Raw genomic sequence first — 23,794 nt, forward strand, 5'->3', positions numbered from 1 at the left:
AGACTAATAACTAGTGAAACTCCATATCCATTCAACTAAGACTTGGGGGTAGGTGTAGTATAAGGGTCAAGCACCTACAGAGTTAATGTGAACTGAGAACAGGACTGTGCACACAGTAATGTAAGAAATTACCCAGATCTAGGCTGAGTATGGTATTAAGTAGATGTGCTCTGGAGATAGCTCCTTGCTTGTGTACTTTACTGTATATCTGTATAGTTACAAGTATTTAATTGCTATCAACATACAGAAGACCACAAAGACTTCTTTAACAGACATGTTTTGTAACCAAAACCATCCCAACTCTGTTTATCTGTTATTTTAACCCTCGACAATTATTGTTATGTCAGGTGCATGTTACTTTCTGTTTTTCTGCCTGTCAGGAGAGATGTTAGGAAGCACTTCTACACACAAAGGGTGATAGAGTTTTGGAATTCTTATCCACAAACGGCAATTGATGCTGGATCAGTTGATAATTTATAATTTGAGATAGATAAAATCTTGTTAAGCAAAGGTATTAAGGAATATGGGCCAAAGGTATATGGAGTTAGGACACCTATCAACCATGATCTCATTGAATGGTGAAGCAGGCTCGAGGAGCTGAATGGCCTCCTCCTGTTCCTATGTTCCTATGGCTGTCCTTTGCTCTAATTCTTTCATGTTATTTTCTCTTTATAATATTGTTCTTTGTAGTCATTATTCTTTTTTGTTTCCCATATTGTTGCTCTCCTAATGTTACCCTCTCTTGTCAAAAAGAAAACACCAGAGATGCTGGAAATCTGGATTTAAAACCGAAAATGTTGGAAATATTCAGAGGGTCGTCAACCAGAAAAGTTCAACTATTTCTATCCAAAGGTGCTGCATGGCCTGTGTAACCAGGGCCGATTTAGCTCACTTGGCTAGACAGCTGGTTTGTGATGCAGAGCAAGGCCAGCAGCCTGGGTTCAGTTCCCATACTGGCTTAGGTTACTGCCCCTTGCCCCCCTGGTGATCTTCAGGTTAAATCCCCACCAATCAGCTCTCCCCCTCAAAGGGGAAAGCAATCTTTGATCATCTGGATCTGAGGGGTCATTACCTTTAATCAGCTGAAATAAATGTATTCAAATGCCATAGTTTTGTACAAATGTATTGACAGATGCTGATAAGTGGCATATGCAAAGAATTAACAGTATTTCTCTGTAATCTTATGGGAATTTGCAAATGGCCTCGTAGCCTTGTATGGGTTTCTTCACTGGTAATTCAGATGCATTGAGATTTATTTTCCCTCTTCTGTCTTCAGTTGGATACACAATGAATGATCTGATATTTCAGTGGGATGACAAAGCTGTACAGGTAGCTGATGGATTAACTTTACCACAGTTTATTCTCAAAGAGGAAAAGGATTTAAGAGACTGCACAAAGCACTACAACACAGGTCAGTTTTATAACTGGTAACATTGGACGGAATCTTGTGATGCTCCCAGGAGTGGGAAGCAGGGCGGGCAGGAAAACCTAATCGTGCAGGAGGCCAAAGGTTAGCTTCCCGATGGCTACAGTATTAAGTTCTCGCATGATTGATGGCGGTTTGAGTATGCTGATGGCAAGTGTTGGTTGTGGTGTTTTTAGAATGATATAAAAGCGGCAATTACTCATAAGGGACTGTGTAAACACTTTGTGGCTTCATTTGTTTAAACTAGGAACATGAGAATATATATACATAGATAGAAAGCTTTGAACACATCAGCAGCAGAGCCATGTATGCTGTGTTCTGTTCACAAGCCAAAGTGAAACTGAGACTGGATAACATAACACACTTCCCTTCTGGTGATGATATGCTGCTATTGCTCAAGGGCATATTGCAACATTGGGAAGGCCTTTTGAATACATTTGCATGTCATGCATGCCCATTAAAAGGTAATCTTGTTAAAATCAAGTGTACTTTTCAAATTAAATAATCAGAGAGTGATAAATGCATGCCTTCAGATTCACGACTGTTTGCCTGTGCTGTGAAGCAGGCGAGGTAGTCTCCATGGTGGTTGTAGAATGAGTATGAACTGCTTTTACCTCTACAGGGAACTTTGTTCAATGATTGGAGGCAATGATTGAGATTAGGTGGCATCAATCAAAGAGGAATGGGCATGGCTGATCGAGGGAGGAAGGGAGGGAGGGAAGATTGCAGAGACATGTAGAGGTGGGAAATTCCGAGCATCATGGGTCTGTGGTCCTGTCGTGGGGCAGGGATAGGGGGGCCTTTCCAGACAGGGTTTGTAGGTGAGCCATGGTCCGAAAGTGAAGGATCAGTGCCATCAGTAGGTCCTGTGGGTTGAATTGAGGGTGCTGGGTGGCAGAGGGAGCACTTACAGTCAGAGGGGCGAGTGGAATTCAGTGGGGGCAGGTCCAGAGTCACAGTTGGATTTTGCAAGTCTCCTGAGTGAGTCACAGAAGTAAACAAAAGGTGTGAGTTGGATAATTGGAGGGTTCAGGGTCAGAATGGGCACTGTGATTGTCATGGGGGAGAGAGGGAATGTGGAGGGTAATGGTTAGAGGATCCAAGGTAACTTGAGGAACTTCAAAAATGACAGAGGGGCAAAAATGGTTGTCTTGAATGGGTCAAGTCCGATTGGGAGTGTGGGGGAGCAAGCACGTGGGTGACAGGGGAAGGGTAGAAGGGAGAGGATAGGGTTTGGAATGTAACATGCATATCTCTTTTGAAGCACAGCCTCATTGAATGTAATCATGTGTGTGCAATATTTACAATAACATGTACATGTGGCTGTACTATATACACAGGAAGGTGCCAGGTGCAGAAACTAACTATGTTACACCAAGAACGAAACCAATGTCATTAACAAACAATAACAAAATCTTAAACATTATGGCAAAAAGCCAAAATCTTAAACAGTGTGGCAAAAAATCTGAAACAGTATGTCAGAACAAGTCAGTGAGTCCAATATGAAAAGTTTCATAAATTAAGTCTCTCAGGTGGGCGACGAATTCGGGTTGACCATCAGGGTGGCACACCACTCGTCGTCCGGATCAATGCTGTGCACTGACAGCGGCTGGTGCATTCGACTCGGAGACAGCTTGTTATTGTTGATGACAGCAACGCGGAAGGGCTCCCTGTCCTCAGTGTCATTGGTCTGTGTGACGTCGGGATCGGACTCGGTGAACGTGGGTTGAATTGCCCGAACGTTTCTGCAAGGCTGGTTAAACGGGTACAAGTTGGCAGGGTGAGCTGCTTGACAGCAGGCAGCATAGTGGCCCAACCTGCCACAGCACAGGCATTGTCGCGCTTTGGCAGGACATTGCCGCTTTAAATGTGCGGAGCCACAGTTGCCGCACGTCGTGACGTCAGTGCGTTCATTGCGCCACTGCGCATGCGCAGTGCGGTCTTGCGCATCGCGTTCCTCTGCGTCAGCGTCCCCTCTTTTGGCGCGTACAAGCGCGGGAGGCCTCGGAAAGCGCGTGAAATGGCCGGCCGTCTCCAGGCCGCGGCCCGGGAGGTACTCGATTGTCTGGACCCGCTCCGCCTCGTGGGGCCCGTGTCGCGCCGTCTCGGCCGCCTGGAAATGTGAGTGCCGTTCTCATGCAGGACGCAGATCTTGACGGCAGTCGCCAGGGTGAGTTGCTTGACCCGAAGGAGCAGCTGGCGCAGGGTGTCCGACATGACTCCGAAAACTATCTGGTCACGTATCATGGGGTCAGAGGTTGTTCCATAGCCGCAGGACTGCGCGAGGATGCGGAGGTGTGTTCAATAAGACTGGCAAGGCTCGTCCTTACCCTGCAGGCGCTGCTGGAACAGGTACCTCTCGAAGCTCTCGTTTACTTCAACGCTGAAGTGTTCGTCGAACTTCAGGAGCACCGTCTTGTATTTGGTTTTGTCCTCGCTGTCCGTAAATGTAAGGGAGTTAAAGATGTGGATGGCATGTTGCCCCGCCGTGGAGAGAAGAAGGGCAATCTTCCTGTTGTCCGATGCATTCTCCCTGTTTGTGGCCTCGAGGAAGAGCTGGAAGCACTGCTTGAACAGTTTCCAATTGACCCCGAGATTGCCAGCGATTCGGAGCGGCGGCGGCAGGTTGATGTTCTCCATGGTGCAGGACGGCGGATTGCTGAAACGTTGCAGGTAGGTCTCACAGGCGCTGGTTTGCGTCCACTACTGGTATCATGTCGTGTTGGGTGTTCTGATGTATGTCCATCAGTGTGTGTTTGATTGCACCATGATATGCTGATCTAAATATCATGACACTAATGATGACCATGAAACCATTGCCGATTGTCATAAAAACCCATCTGGTTCACTAATGCCCTTTAGGGAAGGATAGCTGCCATCCTTACCTGGTCTGGCCTACATGTGACTCTTGATTCACAGCAATGTGATTGACGTCCCATAAACTAATTAAAAAGAGCATGACTGTGGCAGAGTAAGGGTTATACAGGGAGGGTTATCAGCGAAGTCATGAGAACCAACGGTAAGAATGGGAAGATCAAGGACTACAGAGGAAGTATCAAGGATGAATGGCAGGTTGAGGGGAAATGGAGTGGGTGGGGGAGGAGGGGAGGAGGGGAGGTGGAAGTTCCATTGTGTTGAGGGGATACTTGAGGGTCACTGATAGTTAGTCAGGCGATGGGTTGATGGTCCATAGAATCCCTATAATGGCCATTTAGCCCATCGAGTCTGCACCGACCCTCCAAAAAATCACCCCGAGGAAACCCACTCAGACAAGGTGAGAACATGCAAACTCTACACTGACTGTCATCCAAGGCTTGAATGGAATGTGGAGGGTCTCTGGCACTGTGAGGCAGCAGTGCTAACCATTGTGCCATCATGCGGCCAAAGGGCAAAGTAAGGGTCAAAGGCATTGGAGGGAAGGTCAATAGTGATTGAAGGAGGGTGCAGAGGCATGGCGTCTATGGCGTTGAATGTCCATGCACATGGCTGCATCAACAAGAAAGGCTCTCTGCCGTGAACATCGAGGATGTATTAGACCATGTTGGGGCAAGTGGAGATCAGAGTGTGTATGATGCTGTGTATTGAACTTCCCAATTGTCCAAACTGCACACAAAGGATCGCCTCAAAAGCTGTGTTGATCAGATTACTGCCTGCATTTTATTCACAGATCACCTCAAGCACACAGAATGGGTCAAGGGCACCCAGTGCTTCTGCTAATTCTGGTGCCGCTCCAGCAGAACCAGTGGATGGTGGCCCACAGACAGACACAGTAACAGTCAGAACAGCAAGAAGAGCTGGCAGCAGAGAGTCAGCCAGGGGTCAGTGCAACGTTGAACATTGACGTGCAACCAAACATACCAAGGGTGGTGGAACTATCTGCACATGTCAGGCAATGTCAGAGACTGCTCGGAATGAGTCAGGCTTCTGTCATTCGCCTATGGCAGCTTCTTGAGGAAGACCTATGTTTCTGAGATGGGGAGGAAATCAGATGCCAGCAGCTCTAAAAGTCACCATGGCATTGAATTCCTTGCCTGCTGGTGTTCCCAAGATCTACCGGGGCCCTATGTGGGATCTCGCAGGCAGCTACTCACACATGCATCAGGGAGATCTCCAATGCCCTGTTCAGGAGAGCCAATTAATTTGTGAGATTCACCACAAACTCTGAGAGCCAGACAGTCAGGATTGTTGGTTTCACTGCCATCACTGGATTTCCACAGGAACAAGGGATAATCGATTGAAAACATAGGTGCTGAGAGTTACCTGGGAACAGCCAGCAGGGTTCACAAACTAAAAGGGCAGCCGGAATGAGATCATCAGAAATGAATCCTCCAGGTGTGTGCGGAGGCGTTGGTCGTGATACTTTTCCTGGTGTTGAAGGGGTCTGCTCTACTTTGTCCATGTCTCTGCATGTGTCTGCAATATATGGAATGACTCAGACATTTACACTGTTCAGACAGCAATCCCTGAGGGAGGATAAGCAGGTGAAAATTACCTGTTGGGTTGCAAGCTTGGTTTCAAACCCGCCAACTTTGCAATGCTGCCTAAGGAGGGCAACCTGTCAGGATACTCAGCGATCTCAATACTTGTAAGCCCACACAATAAATGGTGTATCCAAAAGCCCACATCACCCATCACTCAACATCCATGAAGTGGAATACCCTTAAATGCACACAGCTGTTGGAACAACATAATGACCATTTGAGATATATGACAAAAGTGCTCAAAATCTGCATGTAAATTGCAGGCATACAATGCCACTTTTAGCCAGTCCAATTTTTTTTCACATTTCTGCGTCCTACCACTATGCTGAGGTGCAACCCTACGGTCCACAGCTGAGGTGAACCATAGAACCATGGAGGCAGCAGTTGCCTGAGACAACCTGAGTGGCCATCCTCTGGTGGTATAAGGTCCAAAAGGGCTCTGGTTTGCTGAGGGTCTCCTACACTGATGCAGATGAACCCTCTTTGGCATCACCTACTAGAGGTGATGGAATCACTGGCGGAGGGAAGGAGGAATGACACCACACTCTTACAGCACCCTAAGATGACACCCCCGGGGCACATTACTGCCAGTCCAGCTCCCTGTTGGTTCGTAATGACACCTCCCTGACTCCCGGATGAAGCTGGAGGTGCCTTGCCTTACTCTCACCTAGCTACTGCTGCACTGCATCCATGGCTGGAGCAATAGAATACAGATCTGTATGCATATCTGACAGCCACTGTATGTTCTGCTGGAACTGGCTCTTCATGGAGCGAGCCAAGTGTTCACATGCCAGGGCCATGACAGGAATCAAAACTGATTGCTGGGCAGTCTCCTGCATTTTGTTGCTCAAGTCTACGCATGGCCGCTGGCATTTCTGTCAGCTGTTTCCCTGCCTGTCTCTGCATCTCCGTCAGATTTCTTATAGCCAAATTCAGAGACACATTATCTGAATGGGACTCAGCATGGGCCTGGTCTCCAGCAGTCCTCCAAGTATCAAACACCTCAACTGTCACATCTACCATCAGCTGCGGAGACGTGTCGATGACGTGCTCATCATCTTGTGACCCTAAGCCTAATCTAAAATACGGACCCACTGAAATGATATTCTCTGCTTTGGTGGAGGGTAGAAGGGATTACATGGCTGAGTCTCCAGCATCATCATCCTCAGAGGTGGAGCTGGTGGAAGGCAGGAAAGTCCATATTCCTCCCCAACCAGTACTGAGGCCACCTATCCAACAGGGGCCAGGACTCTAAAGTCAACGACACCTTTGCATGCTTCCCTCAGGTTGTCAGATTGTTTCTCCTGAAGAAGGTGTGAGTTTCGTCCTCGTGGGCCCATAACTTCATATCTGTGACAAGTATCCACCTGTAATCCTCCCCCGTGAGTGTTACAAACACAGACACACACAACTTACGGCTGGTACAACTTTCAGAACATAAAGTGGCTTTCTCACATTCAGTCCACCTGTTTCATCTAAGTCTGAAGTCTACAACCCAAACTCTTGTCCAGCATCCATCCAAAATCACACTTTTACATTTCTTGGTGCCCTTATGAGGTCCAGTCAGCAGTGAATACAAACTGCCACTTACCGTTGTGAAACACCGCAAATTATTTATCCTTTGCATTGGACAAAGGTAGTGGTGCAGTCCCGTGGATAACCTACACTTCAACCTCGTTGAATCTGTCTTGGTCAGGCAGGGGACTCACCTGCTGCCATTCCTGGAAAACAGTACCTCCCTCCATTCCAGGACTCGAGGCGAACCTGCAGGAACCGTCACTCAACTGTGCGGTCACTTGTCTGCGTTTCGACGTAGATGATTGTGAACAGCAGGTTGGGCGGGGGTGGGTCGTGGATGGCAGCAGTTTCAGAGATCCAGGTAGCACGTGGAGAGGGGGTGGCTGCAGTTCCCAAAGGCACTTGCTCAGCCAGTGAGAATGATGGTCAATGCCAAGTGGAGTGAATGCCTGTCTGGTGTCCTTTAAACATGGCTTGCAGATGAAATGAAAAAATGAAATGAAAATCGCTTATTGTCACAAGTAGGCTTCAAATGAAGTTACTGTGAAAAGCCCCTAGTCGCCACATTCCGGCGCCTGTTCGGGGAGGCTGGTGCGGGAATTGAACCATCCGCACCAATTAGGAAATGACAGGGGCGTTGACCTTTTCCCTGACCACACTTCAAGATTTACCATGCTCCTCGAATATGAATAGCTAATTGGCTGGTCACCACGTGATCACACCTGACCAGCTATTCTGCCAACTAGCATAAAGTGTCAGGCACTCTGGCCCCGCCATGGGCAACGAGAGATTCCACCCATTGCCACCATGATACAGCGCAAGGCACTATAACATAGATCAGTGGCATGGTAAAACTCACCTTCACACACAACAATAATGCATAAACGTTTAACATCACATGACTCGATTTCCGGTAATGATGATATGCTGAGCAATCGCACATCAGGTGGCTCTCCTCCCATGGATCTGCAAAATAGCCACTTTTCATCGAAAACCCGCCAGAAAACTCGGCAATTCATTCCCCAAATTTTAGTAAAACAGGGAAGGAAGAAAGAGAGGAAAAACTGCCTGGAGAAAGCCAGTCTAGGGGCTGAACAGAGACCAGGAGTGGAAGGGGCCAGGAACAGCAACAATCTGACGAGCCGACCAGCACACGAGGCAGCGGAGCGAGAAGGACAAAGCACCGGGTGGGAGCTGGTAGGTGTCCTTCTCGGAGGCACTGAGGGAGCACCAGCTGGATATAAAAGCGGACATTCAGGCCGCAATGAAGGACGCGGTGGCTGAGACTTTGGCACAAATACAGCTCGTCCTGAGCAGAGAAAAGGGACTGGAAACCCAAGAGGCAACCATCAAGGACTTGGAGAAAGCCGCAACCAACCAGAGTGATCGGATAGTGGCACTTGAGAAAGAGGTGGCGAGGTTGGTCGCGACACAGGGCAGCCTGAGGGGTAAAGTCGAGGATCAGGAGAACCGCTCAAGGAGGCAAAACCTGCGGATTGTGGGCCTACCGGAGGGGATCAAAGGCACGGACCGCACGAACTATGTGGCCCAGATGTTAGGCAAGCTGTTGGGAAGGAAAACTTTCCCCAAGCCACCAGTAATAGACAGGCACACTGGTCGCGGCGTCCGAAACCCAAAGCCGGGGAACAACCAAGGGCAGTAATCGCTAAACTGCACCGGTACCAGGAGGAAAAGAATCCTGTGTTGGGCCAGAAAGTCCAAGATCTGTAGTTGGGAAGGACATAGAATAAGAATATATCAGGTCATTGGGTCTGACCTGACCAGGAGACGGGCGGAATGTAAAGGGGCAAAAGCAGCCCTGCGCAAGAACGGCGTACGCTTTGGTTTGCCGTACCCGGCAAAGCTCTGGGTCACATACCAAGGCAAGGAACACTTTTTTTACAGCCCCTGCCGAGGCAGATAAGTTTGTTGTGGAGTGCAGGCTGGAACAGCGTCAGCAGGGGCAACGATAAGGGGCCCATGGTAAGGAACGATAGCATGCCGACGGGCCAACGCCGACGGGGGAGGGAGAAGAAACACATTCTGAGTGTCAAGCAGCAAGCCACCACGTGAGAGATCGTTTCACGCGGGAGAACGTGGCCTCGTTCGAGAGAACGAGAGCAGCGGAAAAGGGAAAGTGGAGTGGCAAGTGAGAGGAGTGCAGGGTAAGACGGGGAAAGAACGGGCATGATCTGCAGGGAGCGGGCGAGGGAAAAACGAGACAGTAACTCCTGGGAGGGGGGTCATCCCACTCGCGGCAAAGCTAGCGCCGGGAGCATGCAGTGGATAAAGGCTACGGCGCACCCCCAACAGGAGGGACAGCGCCAGGCCGGGAAGGAGGGGGGGGGGGACAGCGGGGATGGGGGAGCAAAGGGGGAAAAGATCTGGGGGAAGGGGCACAGGGGGGGAGCATGAGAAAGGGGTGATAATAGGGGAGGTGGGGCGAGGGGGACATAGGGAAAGGGAAAAAACAGAACCAGAGCGAAAGCAGCCAAATGGCTACGAAGGGCTGCAAACAGGGGCCCAGAGCAAGGAAGCACTGTAAGCAACCACCTAGGACGGTCTGTGGGCGAAGCGAGATCCCGGAGTGCAGGGACCTACCCACGTGGCGGATGCACAGTTGGCGGCCATGAACAAAAACAAAAACAAAAAAAAACGACCAAGAGATGCAAGTGACATCAGGGGCACCCCCCAGATGTCCCTTCCTCCCGGTTTTGTTTTGCTTGTTTTGTATTAAAAAAAGAGAAGCGGGGAGAAAGCCCCCACCTTACGGCTATGTGTTCTGAAATTGTTCTTTGTTTTTTTTAATATACTTCCTCTGTTTTGCTTTGTTTGTTTCTCAGGGTGTACAGGGTGTAAGTATATCATGTATAAACCCCAATAAAAACATTTTTTTAAAACACATCACACGACTCAATTTTAGTTGTTCTGAATATTTGTGAACAATAGGTTTTACCCATCCAAATTAATGAATTATAACAAATCTCCATTGCTACTTCTAATTGATTTCCTATTGCAGCCTCCCAATACAAAAACAGTGCTGTAGTGTAACTGAAGTATGTTACCATGCCCCAATCAATACTTCTAAAAACTGGATGCGGACAGCCTATTAAAGTGGCTGTTGTAAATTGTGTGACCTTTGACATTCGAGCTTCAGTCAGAACCAGGTCTCAATATGGGCATGCTGAGTTATCCAGGGAATTTGCGCATCTCTTTGATAAAGACGAATGAATGTCCAAACTGTCTGTCTCTCAGTTTCAAAGTGAAGGAAGTGGAGATGCAAAACTCAATTGGTGGCAGACTGAGGTGGATGGATACTGTCAATCTTCTATTAAATCATGATGATTTTCCCCATCTAAACTAGACCAGGCAAATCACAAAGGTGTTCAAACGCAACACAGGATGTTGGGATCAACATGAACACCAGCCCCTTAGGTGGAAAGTACTTTGAACTTGTGAAGGTTACATGGTGAGGCAACCATGCTTACTGTCTGCATTTTAAAACTCAGCAAAAGCTGTTTGCAGGCAGTTCCTCCAGAAAACTATCAAACCAATAGGTGAGTAGTCAGAAAATCATGTCAGAATGAGCTGCAAATTATCAAGCAGCCAAGGTAATTAGAAACTTTCCAAGAAAGCGGGTGATCAAAATAGAGAATAACTGGGGCTGTTTAGCACAGGGCTAAATCGCTGGCTTTGAAAGCAGACCAAGGCAGGCCAGCAGCACGGTTCAATTCCCGTACCAGCCTCCCCGAACAGGCACCGGAATGTGGCGACTAGGTGCTTTTCACAGTAACTTCATTTGACGCCTACTTGTGACAATAAGCGATTTTCATTTCAAATGGCTTCTCTACCTGTTCCACTCGCAAGTTCACCTGAGAATCAACCTTCAATAAATTTGACTACAAGAAATCTCCCAGCTGTCATAATATACACCAGTATATCATAGAATTTACAGTGCAGAAGGAGGCCATTCGGCCCATCGAGTCTGCACCGGCTCTTGGAAAGAGCACCCTACCCAAGGTCAACACCGCCACCCTATCCCCATAACCCAGTAACCCCACCCAACACTAAGGGCAATTTTGGACACTTAAGGGCAATTTATCATGGCCAATCCACCTAACCTGCACATCTTTGGACTGTGGGAGGAAACCGGAGCACCCGGAGGAAACCCACGCACACACGAGGAGGATGTGCAGACTCCGCACAGACAGTGACCCAAGCTGGAATCGAACCTGGGACCCTGGAGCTGTGAAGCAATTGTGCTATCCACAAGGCTACCGTGCTGCCGTAAATATCATGGTGCAGACACACACACACACACTGATGGACATGCAGTGGGACCAATCAGCATACATAACACCGCAGCCAATCACCAGTGAGAGCACACGCACTATAAAGACAGGGGACAGGAGAGTTCCCGCTCATTCTAGTAGCAGCCAGCTCGGAGCACAGAGCTCACAGCCTGCAACATAGACATTCACCATGTGCTGAGTGCATCACCTGGTTAGGACTAGGCAAGGGTCAACAGTTAAAGGTGGTATTGCATTTACCCACAGTTCAAGTATGTTAATATAGTTAACGTTATAATAAAATAGAGTTGCACCACTTCCAGTGTTGGTGACCTGTTTGTGATCCAGAACACCCAACATATCATGGTACAAGGAGTGGTTGCATACTAGCACTTCTGAGACCCACCTGCAACTAATCAGCATTCCGCCATCTTGAAGTATGGAGAACATCAACCCGCCGCCGCCACTCCACATCACCGGCACCTCAGCATACAGTGACAACCAGCAACGATACCCAGGCAAGATGTTCAAGATCCGGGTTCCGCAGCATCACCAGTGCCACGGTGATCTCCGCGAAAACTGGCGGGCATTCCGGCAAAAGTTTGAAATCTTCCTGCTGGCAGCCGAACTAGAAGACCTGGCCAATCCTGAAAAAACAGAGCCTTTCCTCACCATTGCCGGTGCCAGAGCAGAAGAAACCTTTTTAAAATTCAAGTTCTCCAAGGGGCAAAATAGAAGCAACTTCCATACAGTCCTGGACAAATCCGGCAAATACTGTGAGGAAAACACACTCCAACCAGCAAGGAAAGGTAAGAGAAGGGCCAGTACTCACCTCGAGGCCGAAATCCCGGAGCAGAGAACGATATTGGTCGGCGGCCATCTTTCTAAAGGGACTGCACTTGCACAGTTGCGCGATGCCACGCATGCGCAATCACGAAAACGGCCATCAGTAAAGGAACCGCGGTCTGCGCATGTGCAAACGCCTCCTACGTGCTACGTCACACGCGTCATGACATCAGAGGCCCCGGACCACGCCCATTTAAAGGGAAAACGTCCCAAATCAAAGAAAAAATCTTTTAAAGCTGTAAACCAACCTTCCTTCACCTGGAATGACAGCACAATGCCCCATATTGAACCAGGAAATAAAATAAACCTCCGAAGAACCCTGCAACAAGCAGTTACCTACCCCCAAACCGAGTCCGATTCCGACTTCCTGCAGACCAATGACACCGAGGACCCGAGAGAGCCTTTTCGAGTCGCTGTTATAACAAAGAACAGGCTGTCCCCGAATCAAAACCACCAGCCGCTGTTGGTGCACAGCATTGATCCAGACGACGAGTGGTGTGCCACCCTGACGGTCAACCGATCCCAGATACGATTCCGCCTGGACACTGGTGCTTCCGCTAATCTCCTGGCGTGGTCAGCCTTTCAGACCCTTGGGGTTAAACTAACCATTCTTCCGTCGACCTGCCAACTAGTGGGCTACAATGGCAACGTCATTCCTGCTACCGGTTCATGCCAACTCGAAGTGACGCACAACTCGCGAAAAGCCATCCTTCCCTTCGAGATCGTGGGCTCCTCGAAGGACTCTCAGCTAGGCGCACAGGCGTGCAAACTCCTAAACCTCATTCAGCGAGTACACTCTCTCTCTCCAGAGGACATGTCTGCCTTCCAGGATGCGGACTTCAGGGCGCAATTCAATGCCATCATCGACCAGCACCGCAACGTTTTCAAAGGCATGGGCACGCTTCCATACACTTACAAAATCCTGCTCAAACAAGACGCCACGCCTTGTGGTTCATGAACCTCGCAGAGTCCCAGCACCCCTCAAGGACCGCCTCAAGCAGCAGCTGCAGGACCTCCAGGACCAAGGAGTGCTCTCCAGAGTGACGGAATCAACCGACTGGGTCAGTTCCATGGTGTGTGTAAAGAAGCCCTCCGGCGAGCTCCGGATCTGCATTGACCCAAAGGATCTGAATCGCAACATAATGAGGGAGCATTACCCTATCCCCAAGCGCGAGGAGATCACGTGCGAGATGGCTCGGGCCAACATCTTCACCAAACTTGACGCCTCGAAAGCATTCTGGCAAATTCAACTAGACAGGTCCAGCAGAGAGCTGTGTACCTTTAATACCCCGTTTGGCAGATACTGCTACAACAGGATGCCGTTCGGGATTATATCGGCATCGGACGTATTTCACCGGATCATGGAGCACATGATGGAGGTCTTTGAGGGTGTGCGCTTCTATGTTGACGACAGCATCATTTGGTCCACCACCCCGCAGGAGCATATCAGTCGCCTCCAGCGCGTTTTCAAACGAATACGGGACCAAGGCCTTCGCCTCATCAGAACCAAATGTTCCTTCGGCCAGACGGAACTCAAGTTCCATGGGGACCACATCTCCCGGTTGGGTGTGCGGCCGGATGCGGACAAGGTGGCAGCCATCACGGCCATGCAGAAGCCAACGGATAAGAAGGCGGTCCTCCGATTTTTGGGCATGGTCAACTTCCTGGGGAAATTCATCCCCAACCTCGCCTCCCATACCACAGCTCTCCGGAACCTGGTCAGGAAGACAACAGACTTCCAATGGCTTCCCGCCCACCAGCGCGAATGGGAGGAGCTTAAGACCAAGCTTACCACGGCCCCGGTATTGGCATTTTTTGATCCCACAAAGGAAACAAAAATTTCAACGGATGCCAGCCAATCCGGCATTGGGGCGGTGCTCCTGCAACGCGATGAGGCATCATCATGGGCTCCCGTTGCATATGCGTCACGTGCCAAGACCCCCACGGAACAGCGCTACGCGCAGATCGAAAAGGAGTGCCTGGGCCTGTTGACTGGGGTCGACCAATTTCATGATTACGTGTACGGCCTCCCCCAATTCACTGTCGAGACCGACCATCGACCGCTGGTTAACATTATACAAAAGACCTGAATGATATGACCCCTCGCCTCCAGCGCATTCTGCTTGAACTCCGGCGGTACGGTTTCCAGCTCCTATACACACCGGGCAATGACCTGATCATAGCCGATGCTCTGTCCAAGGCAGTCAACATCCCGTGTGACCCAGAGGGTTTCGTCTGCCAGGTTGACGCCCATGTGGCCTTCATGGCCTCCAATCTGCCGGCCACGGATGAACAGCTTATCCACATTCGCCCCGAGACTGCGGCTGACCCCCTGCTACAGCGGGTCATGCGCCACATGACGGACGGGTGGCTCAAGGGCCAATGCCCGCAGTTCTACAATATCGGAGACGATCTGGCAGTAGTCGATGGTGTCCTCCTGAAGCTGGACCGCATCGTGATCCCGCACAGCATGCGCCAGCTCATTTTGGAACAGCTACACGAGGGCCATCTTGGCATGGAGAAGTGCCGACGGAGGGCCCGAGAGGCTGTGTACTGGCCCGGCATCAATGAGGACATCGCCAACACAGTGCTCAACTGCCCCACCTGTCAGCGGTTCCAGCCGGCCCAACCACGTGAGACCCTACAGCCCCATGAGTTGGTCACGTCCCCTTGGTCTAAGGTAGGCATTTAACTGTTCCATGCGCTCGGCAGGGACTATGTTCTGATTGTAGACTATTTTTTGAACTACCCGGAGGTCGTACGCCTGCACAACATCACATCATCGGCAGTCATCCGTGCCTGCAAGGAGACCTTTGCTCATCACGGCATCCCACTCACTGTGATGTCGGACAATGGCCCCTGCTTTGCGAGCCAGGAATGGTCCAACTTTGCCAGCAGGTACAACTTTGTGCATGTGACATCCAGTCCCCTGCACCCCCAATCCAATGGCAAAGCGGAAAAGGGCGTCCACATCGTCAAACGGCTCCTCTGCAAGGCTGCCGATGCAGGATCCGACTTCTACCTCGCCTTGCTGGCCTATCGTTCAGCCTCACTTTCCACCGGCCTGTCGCCAGCCCAGCTGCTCATGAGTCGCACCGTCAGGACCACGGTGCCGTCCATTCACGTCCCAGACCTCGACCACGTTCAGGTCCTTCAGCGGATGCAACAGTCTCGTGCACAACACAAGGCGGCGCAGGACGCTCGGGCGACTGATCTCCCTGCTCTGGCGTCGGATGACAACGTCCGCATCCATCTTCCGGTGGGTGGCTGGTCTGCAACTGCTGTGGTTCTTCGGCAGGTGTCTCCCCGCTCATTCCTGGTTTGTCTGCCAGATGGTTCCATTCGCCGCCGCAATTGGCATGCCCTTCGTCTCGTTCCATGCTCGCTACGTGATCCTCCACCGGTGCCGCGCCCTCCTGTTGTCCCCAACCTGGACTATGTGGAGATTCCGAGCACTCTGCATCCTCCTCACCCTGCTGTGGCCCAGCCCGTTCCTCAGCCGGTAGCTCCTGACCCACCCTTGAGGCTGTCAACCAGAATTCATCGCCCACCTCAGAGACTTGACTTATGAGTTTTACGATGTTGGACTCTTTGATCTGTTCTGTTATCCTGTTTCATCGTTCCAGTAGTTTGTATATAATGTTCATTTCGTTGTTGGTGTGACACCCTATTTCTCTGCACCAGGCACCTTCCCGCGTAAATAGATTAGCCTCATGTACATAGTCATGTAAATAACACGCACACACATAGTCAGGTACATTCACCACACAATATTTATTGTCACGCAGGCACATATTCTTTATATAAAAGGGGGGATGTTTGAAGCCTACTTGTGACAATAAGCGATTTTCATTTCAAATGGCTTCTCTACCGGTTCCACTCTCAAGTTCACCTGAGAATCAACCTTCAATAAATTTGACTACAAGAAATCTCCCAGCTGTCATAATATACACCAGTATATCATGGTGCAGACACACACACACACACTGATGGACATGCAGGGGGACCAATCAGCATACACAACACCGCAGCCAATCACCAGTGAGAGCACACGCACTATAAAGACAGGGGACAGGAGAGTTCCCGCTCATTCTAGTAGCAGCCAGCTCGGAGCACAGAGCTCACAGCCTACAACACAGACATTCACCATGTGCTGAGTGCATCACCTGGCTAGGACTAGGCAAGGGTCAACAGTTAAAGCTGGTATTGCATTTACCCACAGTTCAAGTATGTTAACATAGTTAACCTTATAATAAATAGAGTTGCACCACTTCCAGTGTTGGTGACCTGTTTGTGATCCAGAACACCCAACACATCACCAGCCAGCTGAGAATCCCTCACTTCAACTTTGAAGTATTGAAACATCCAAGGAGCTACAGGCTTACCACATGGGAGACCAGAGATGATAAGTCAGAGACTGAGATAATTATAAGCTGTAAAAGTCCATGATCTCCACCTCTCTCTAATCTTTGTGTGTCTGTGTGAGAATGTGTGTGACTGTGAGAATCATGTTTAATTCGGGTTAAGTGTGTAAGAATAAATAAATGTCTTTGCTTCTTAAACTCACAAAAGCTTTCTGCTGAAATCATTTAATTGAAATACATATTCTAAAGGGGTAACAAAAAGCACATATCACCTTCTTTCAAATCATAATGATTAACAGAAGTAAGAGGATGCATTAATTCTGCCTGGGTCAATGGGACATGAAATCCAGTCAATGAACAAAAGGAAGATGAGTTGTCTTTAATTGTTATTCAGCATTGTTTGAGTGAAGATTTCCTGTATCTGTTATATTACTGTCCATTGTCACATGTGCTGCAGTTTGCTAACTAAAGATCACAATTTTACACAGGAGGCCCCAGAGGCAACACAAATGCTGTTGTCTGTGTGGAAATGAGTGATAAATCACTTTTGGTGCCAATTTATTTGTTCTGCTTAGAAGGTGATTGATTTGGGGGAACAGAGGATGTTATGTTTACAATAGTTGCTCTTTATACACATTTTCAACAATACTCGGTCTTTGTTGCCATGTGCATATGGTTTTTGAATCCCTTTCATTTTAATTTGACACCTACTAGAAAAGGCATTGTTAAGCTAAATCTATCAGATAAAAGTAAGATCTTCAGAGGGGAGATGTCAGGATCTCTAACCAGTAAATTGTATGTATAATGTTCCGTTCTATTCACAAATACTCAGAATTAAGCATGCGCGCATGCAGTGTGATCTGGACAACATTTAGGTGTGGGCTAATAAGTAGGAAGTAACATGCCAGCCAATGACCATCTCCAACAACAGAGGGTCTCATTACCTCCCCTTAATGGTCAGTTTCATATATTTGCTGAATCCTCCAACGTCAACATTCTGGGGCCACCATTGACCAGAGACCTCACTGGATCAGGTACATAAATAACGTCACTCAAGAGCAGGCATGAGGCTCGGAGTTCTGCAATGAGTACCTTGTCTCCTGACTCCTTAAAGGCTTTCCACCAACTACAAGGCATAACATAGAACATACAGTGCAGAAGGAGGCCATTCGGCCCATTGAGTCTGCACCGACCCACTTAAACCCTCACTTCCACCCTATCCCAATAACCCCTCCTAACCGTTTTGGACACAAAGGACAATTTAGCATGGCCAATCCACCTAACCTGCATGTCTTTGGACTGTGGGAGGAAACCAGAGCACCCGGAAGAAACCCACGCATCAGTCGGGAGTGTGATAGAATATTTTCCACTAGTCTGGATGAATGCAACGTTCAACACTTAAGGAGCTCAGCACCATTCAGGGCAAATCAACCCACATATTTTGAAGCTAAAACAGTAACTCCTTCCACCTCTAGCAGCCTGTAGCTGCAGTGCATACCATCCACAAGGTGCACTGCCTCAACTTGCTGAGGCTTCTACAGCAGCACTTCTCAAGCCTACCTCCTCTACCATCTAGAAAGACAGGGGCAGCAGGAGCTCAAGGACTCCAAAACCTCTAATTTCTATCCCAAACTGACTTGGAACTTTATCACCATTCCTTAATGATAGCTGGGGAAAGATTCTTGGGGCACTTTCCCTTGCTATGCAAGTGCCTTTACACGCATGGGGCAGGATGCCGAGCCCCCACTAGCCAAGGATTGAAAGGGGATGGGAGCTAAAATTAGCTCCACTCACAGGCACGCTAGTTCCCTGTCTCTACCCTGTCTCCAGGCTATTCTTCCCAAGGTTGGAGAGAGGGGTGGTGGTGGCAGAGCTATCCACCTGCATGTGGTTGACAACATGGCAGATCACTTTAATAACTGGAAGAAGCCTCCTAATAATAATAATAATCTTTATTGTCACAAGTAGGCTGTCGTTAACTCTGCAATGAAGTTACTGTGAAAAGCCCCTAGTCGCCACATTCCAGCGCCTGTTCGCATACACTGAGGGAGAATTCAGAATGTCCAATTCATCCAAACAAGCACGTCTTTCGAGACTTGTTGGAGGAAACCGGAGCACCCCGAGGAAACCCACGCAGACACGGGGAGAACGTGTAGACTCCGCACAGCCAGTGACCCAAGCCGGCAATCAAACCTGGGACCCTGGTGCTGTGAAGCAACAGTGCGAACCACTGTGTTACCGTGCCTCCTGGTGGCAGACCGATGGGCCAGAGTTCCAGGCATGTCCAGAAGCCCTATCTGTCTGCCCGGGTGCAGACGTTGCCACAGGTAGTGGTGGCCTGGCTGCAAATCTGCTGCAGAGGGTACATAAGGGAACGGGTGCTTCAAAATGGCTCGCCACCACCTTCTCAAAGGCAATACACAATGGACAATAAATGCCAGTCTTCCTGCGATGCCAAAATCCCTTGGATGAATTAAAGCAAACGACCTTTAATAAATAACACAAACATTACACTTGATTTGAGCAGGATTACAAAGCTATGAATGAGGATTGATGTTGTGTTGAAAGATGTAGTTTCCAAATTTCACACCACTGCCAGGAAGCCACGCTTACGGGAAGTGCATGTCGGAATTTTGGGTCGGGACTGGGCATGGTTTTTCAAACATTGTCGATTATCAAAAATTCATGGGAAGCACAGCCCCAGATTTCTGTGATTTGCTATTGATAGCCAAAGCCAGAGCATTACCCCTTTTCAGAAGTGGACAAAGATGTAGTCTGCATTTTAGAATCATGCAGCACAGAAGGAGGCGACTTAGCCCATTGTGCCTCTGCTAGCTCCTTAAAAGAGTTGCCTTGCCCTCGCCCTTACCCCACCACCCATTGGTCTTTGCCCATAGCCTTGTAAATCTTGTCAATTATGGATTTCCATATTTTTCCTCTTTGAATCTGCTTCCACCAACCTTTCAGGAAATATATTCCAGGCCATAAAAACCCATCTCATCATTTCTCCTCACCTCCTTTCTGATTTTTCTGCTAGTTATCTTGACTCCGTACTCTCCGTTTTTCAGCCTAACTGCCAATGCAAACAGTTTCTGTGAAACAGAATAAATGTTCCTTGAAAAAGTGTAGACATTGTTTGAAGACTTTATCGATATAGTATTTTAACTAATCTAAATAATATCACATTAATTTTTCTGTCCAACTCCAGGGAAATTTACTTGTATAGAGGCACGTTTCCACCTGGAGAGACAGATGGGTTACTACTTAATCCAGATGTATATCCCAAGCCTGCTCATCGTTATCCTGTCCTGGGTCTCCTTCTGGATTAACATGGATGCAGCACCAGCACGTGTTGGTCTAGGAATTACCACTGTGCTTACCATGACTACTCAGAGTTCAGGATCTCGAGCGTCACTACCAAAGGTAATAGAGTGCAAGATACCACTAATTAAGCGAGCGATGAAGTGGACTTGTATCGCATCAAAAACACTAAGTGAGAGCTCAAAGGAGTAGCTTAACCCTGCAATTTTACATGTAGTTTTAAAATTTGTTCTGTCGGGGATTTTATACATATGTGTTCTGTCACTGAACAATAATTAAATTTCCAATAATGCCCAGGAAGGCATTAAACAACGTTCTACTTATAATGCTAAAAGATTATGGGCTGAATTTTCAACATTGGTTCAGAAAGCAGGAGTCAGGCCATTTTACGATGTCAACTTCGGAACGTCAACCCACTCACCTGGAATTTGAACTGAGAGTTGGATGTGGGTTTGTGTCGGTCCAGCCGCCACCTGATGCAGCAAGAGGCAGGCAGATGCCAGGATAGACAGGTTAGAAGGTTTATCTCCATTCACTGGTACAGGGGTCCAGTTTTGTTCATGGTTGTTCGGCCTTCTGGCTGTCATCCCTCAACTCCCAACTGTCAACTGTAGTGACAAAGCAGGCTGAAAAGCTGGCCAGATATTTGTTTTGCCAGGAGGTCTCATTATGAATGCCAGGCTGAGCTCCAAGACTCAGTAATGGATTCAGTTCTGTAGGGGACTGTTCGCACAGTTGCAAATAGGACTGCTAAATTTGTTTGACAGTTTTATGAGCCTGTAATAAGCTTATCATTGAAGTATTGTTTTTTTCAATGTCTGATTGTTTATTTGACAAGATTAAGAGGTATAAAGTTGATTAAACATGTTTTCAATGCCCGTATGAAAAGTTGTATTTGATTGACGGTTTCATAAACTTGTAAGAGGGAAAACCTTTTCGAAAAGGATTTTGAAAGGCTGATATTTCATGAGCATTTCAAAGACTTGCCGGTGCCATCATATTGTTCATACATTTTGTACTTAGTGGTTACCGGAAGAGTGTCTCAAAAGTTTACAGACATTAGGACATTAAATCAATGAGTAAATCAAACCACAGGATCTCATACATTCTTAAAATCTGATTCTTCATACTGCTAAATGCAGAAGAGGACTTTATCCACTGGGTAAATTGTACTAATGCATGTGAACATTTATGCAATGCTGGCCAATTTAATAGTCACTTACCTTTCAAGGATAGGTCAATCACTGCATCAAAAACAGATTGAATCTATCAAACAGCTTGTAATCTGTCAAAAGCTTTATGATTCCACAGCAGGCCTTCCACAATTTTCACAAATTGACTTACTTGACATGGTCCCCAAAGCCTCCTGGAGCCCAGCTGGAGCTGACTTCTAAATAGCAAACGCAACGTCACTTTATTCGAGTCTTGTGTTGTTGCCGCACTTTTACTGGCCCGGGAACACAACCGATGGTGGGAATGGCCTGGCAAGTATAAAATTACGGCCAAGCATGCCTCCCATTTGGTTCTGCAATGTAGGTCTGCTCAGTGACACGGGGGGAAAATTCAACCCTATGTCTCTTAGTAAAAGGTTACAGATTACGTGGACTGAAACTATTTGTCAACAGAAAAGGATAGTAATAATTGGAAATGCTGTATCAGGGATGCAGTAACCAATGGTGCTCCACAGAGATGTCTTCCAGGTTACGTGATGCCTATGTTATTTTGGAATCATTTCAAGCAAATATTAGCAATAGAAGCTGACAATTTGCTAGTGCCTTTACACAGTTAATAAGCAAATTAGGAGACTGCTAATATTTTGGATTTATCCCCATTTGGTAAGTGGGTTGAAAATTGGCATCGACATTTAGAGCTGAATTTTCAGGCCTTGCAGATGTCCGGAACCACAGTGCACAAGGCTGAAAATTACGAGGCTAACCAGTATTCTCCACCCCATTCCGAAGGCCATTTTGGAAGGTGTGTGTTCAGGGGTTATGGGGTACATTTCTACAAGGAAGGGCAGGAAATAAACCCCGTTAAGAGCCTTGTTGACGGTGGGTAACGGAGTCTGACTGAAAAATTCTAATCGGTCTCAAGTTTCTCAAACTGATGGGGGTGGGGGCCAGATCAACTATCTGGAGGTGGGAGCACAGTGTTAGGCTGAGTTGTCAGCACACCTGGCAGGCCTACAGGCCTTCCTTGCCTACCTGGGTGGGGGTACAGGACACATTCAAAGGCTACCCTGCTTTATAGTGGTGAACTAGCCGCTTTTTGTATTTTTCTATTAAAGTTTTTAAAATGTGACTCTGGGGGCACCTTCCTTCCGGCAGCCAGGTCTTCTCTGAGGCTAGAAAGCCTCTGATTGGCTGCCCAACTTTTGGGCACACTCACCACCTTTAATTAAATTGGAAGCCTGTCTCGGTACTAATTAGTAACTCACGCATGTGAAAATCTTGACATTAATCAGTTTCCCACCAGAGACAGATTGGAGCACAAAACAGCCCCGACTCCTGTTTCGCAACTCCGCGGGAAAGATTCAGCGTCAGTAAATATAAGGTAATAAATATAGAATGGGATTGGATTGGCAACATTTGACTAACATGAAAGAGGCCAGCAGAATGGCAGGGTTTGGGTTGGCCTGATAAACAACAGGATACATAGAACATAGAAATATACAGCCCAGAACAGGCCCTTCGGCCCACGATGTTGTGCCGAACCTTTGTCCTAGATTAATCATAGATTATCATTGAATTTACAGTGCAGAAGGAGGCTATTCGGCCCATTGAGTCTGCACCGGCTCTTGGAAAGAGCACCCTACCCATAGTCAACACCTCCACCCAACACTAAGGGCAATTTTGGACATAAGGGCAATTTATCATGGCCAATCCACCTAACCTGCACATCTTTGGACTGTGGGAGGAAACCGGAGCACCCGGAGGAAACCCACACAGACACGGGGAGGATGTGCAGACTCCACACAGACAGTGACCCAAGCCGGAATCGAACCTGGGACGCTGGAGCTGTGAAGCAATTGTGCTATCCACAATGCTACCGTTAAGAACAAATAAATCTACACGATATAATTTTACCACAATCCATGTACCTATCCAATAGCTGCTTGAAGGTCCCTAATGTTTCCGACTCAACTACTTCCACAGGCAGTGCATTCCATGCCCCCACTACTCTCTGGGTAAAGAACCTACCTCTGACATCCCCCCTATATCTTCCACCATTCACCTTAACTTTATGTCCCCTTGTAATGGTTTGTTCCACCCAGGGAAAAAGTCTCTGACTGTCTACTCTATCTATTCCCCTGATCATCTTATAAACCTCTATCAAGTCACCCCTCATCCTTCTCCGTTCTAATGAGAAAAGGCCTAGCACCCTCAACCTTTCCTCGTAAGACCTACTCTCCATTCCAGGCAACATCCTGGTAAATCTCCTTTGCACCTTTTCCAAAGCTTCCACATCCTTCCTAAAATGAGGCGACCAGAACTGTACACAGTACTCCAAATGTGGCCTTACCAAAGTTTTGTACAGCTGCATCATCAC

General features: G+C 48.1%; 1 protein-coding gene across 3 annotated transcripts in view; it reads left to right on the forward strand.

Moving 5' to 3' along the window:
- LOC140427091 (glycine receptor subunit alphaZ1) overlaps positions 1 to 23,794 on the forward strand; it is a 212,357-nt gene that overhangs the window by 132,430 nt on the left and 56,133 nt on the right. For 2 of the 3 annotated variants that reach the window (XM_072512601.1, XM_072512599.1), the window contains exons 6-7: positions 1,277 to 1,411; positions 20,133 to 20,347. In XM_072512601.1, the coding sequence (XP_072368702.1) occupies positions 1,277 to 1,411; positions 20,133 to 20,347 (350 nt within the window). The remainder of the gene's footprint in view (positions 1 to 1,276; positions 1,412 to 20,132; positions 20,348 to 23,794) is intronic. The other variant, XM_072512600.1, reaches the window with a different exon arrangement.

This window comes from Scyliorhinus torazame, chromosome 7 (genome assembly GCF_047496885.1).
Source record: "Scyliorhinus torazame isolate Kashiwa2021f chromosome 7, sScyTor2.1, whole genome shotgun sequence".
NCBI lineage: Eukaryota > Metazoa > Chordata > Chondrichthyes > Carcharhiniformes > Scyliorhinidae > Scyliorhinus > Scyliorhinus torazame.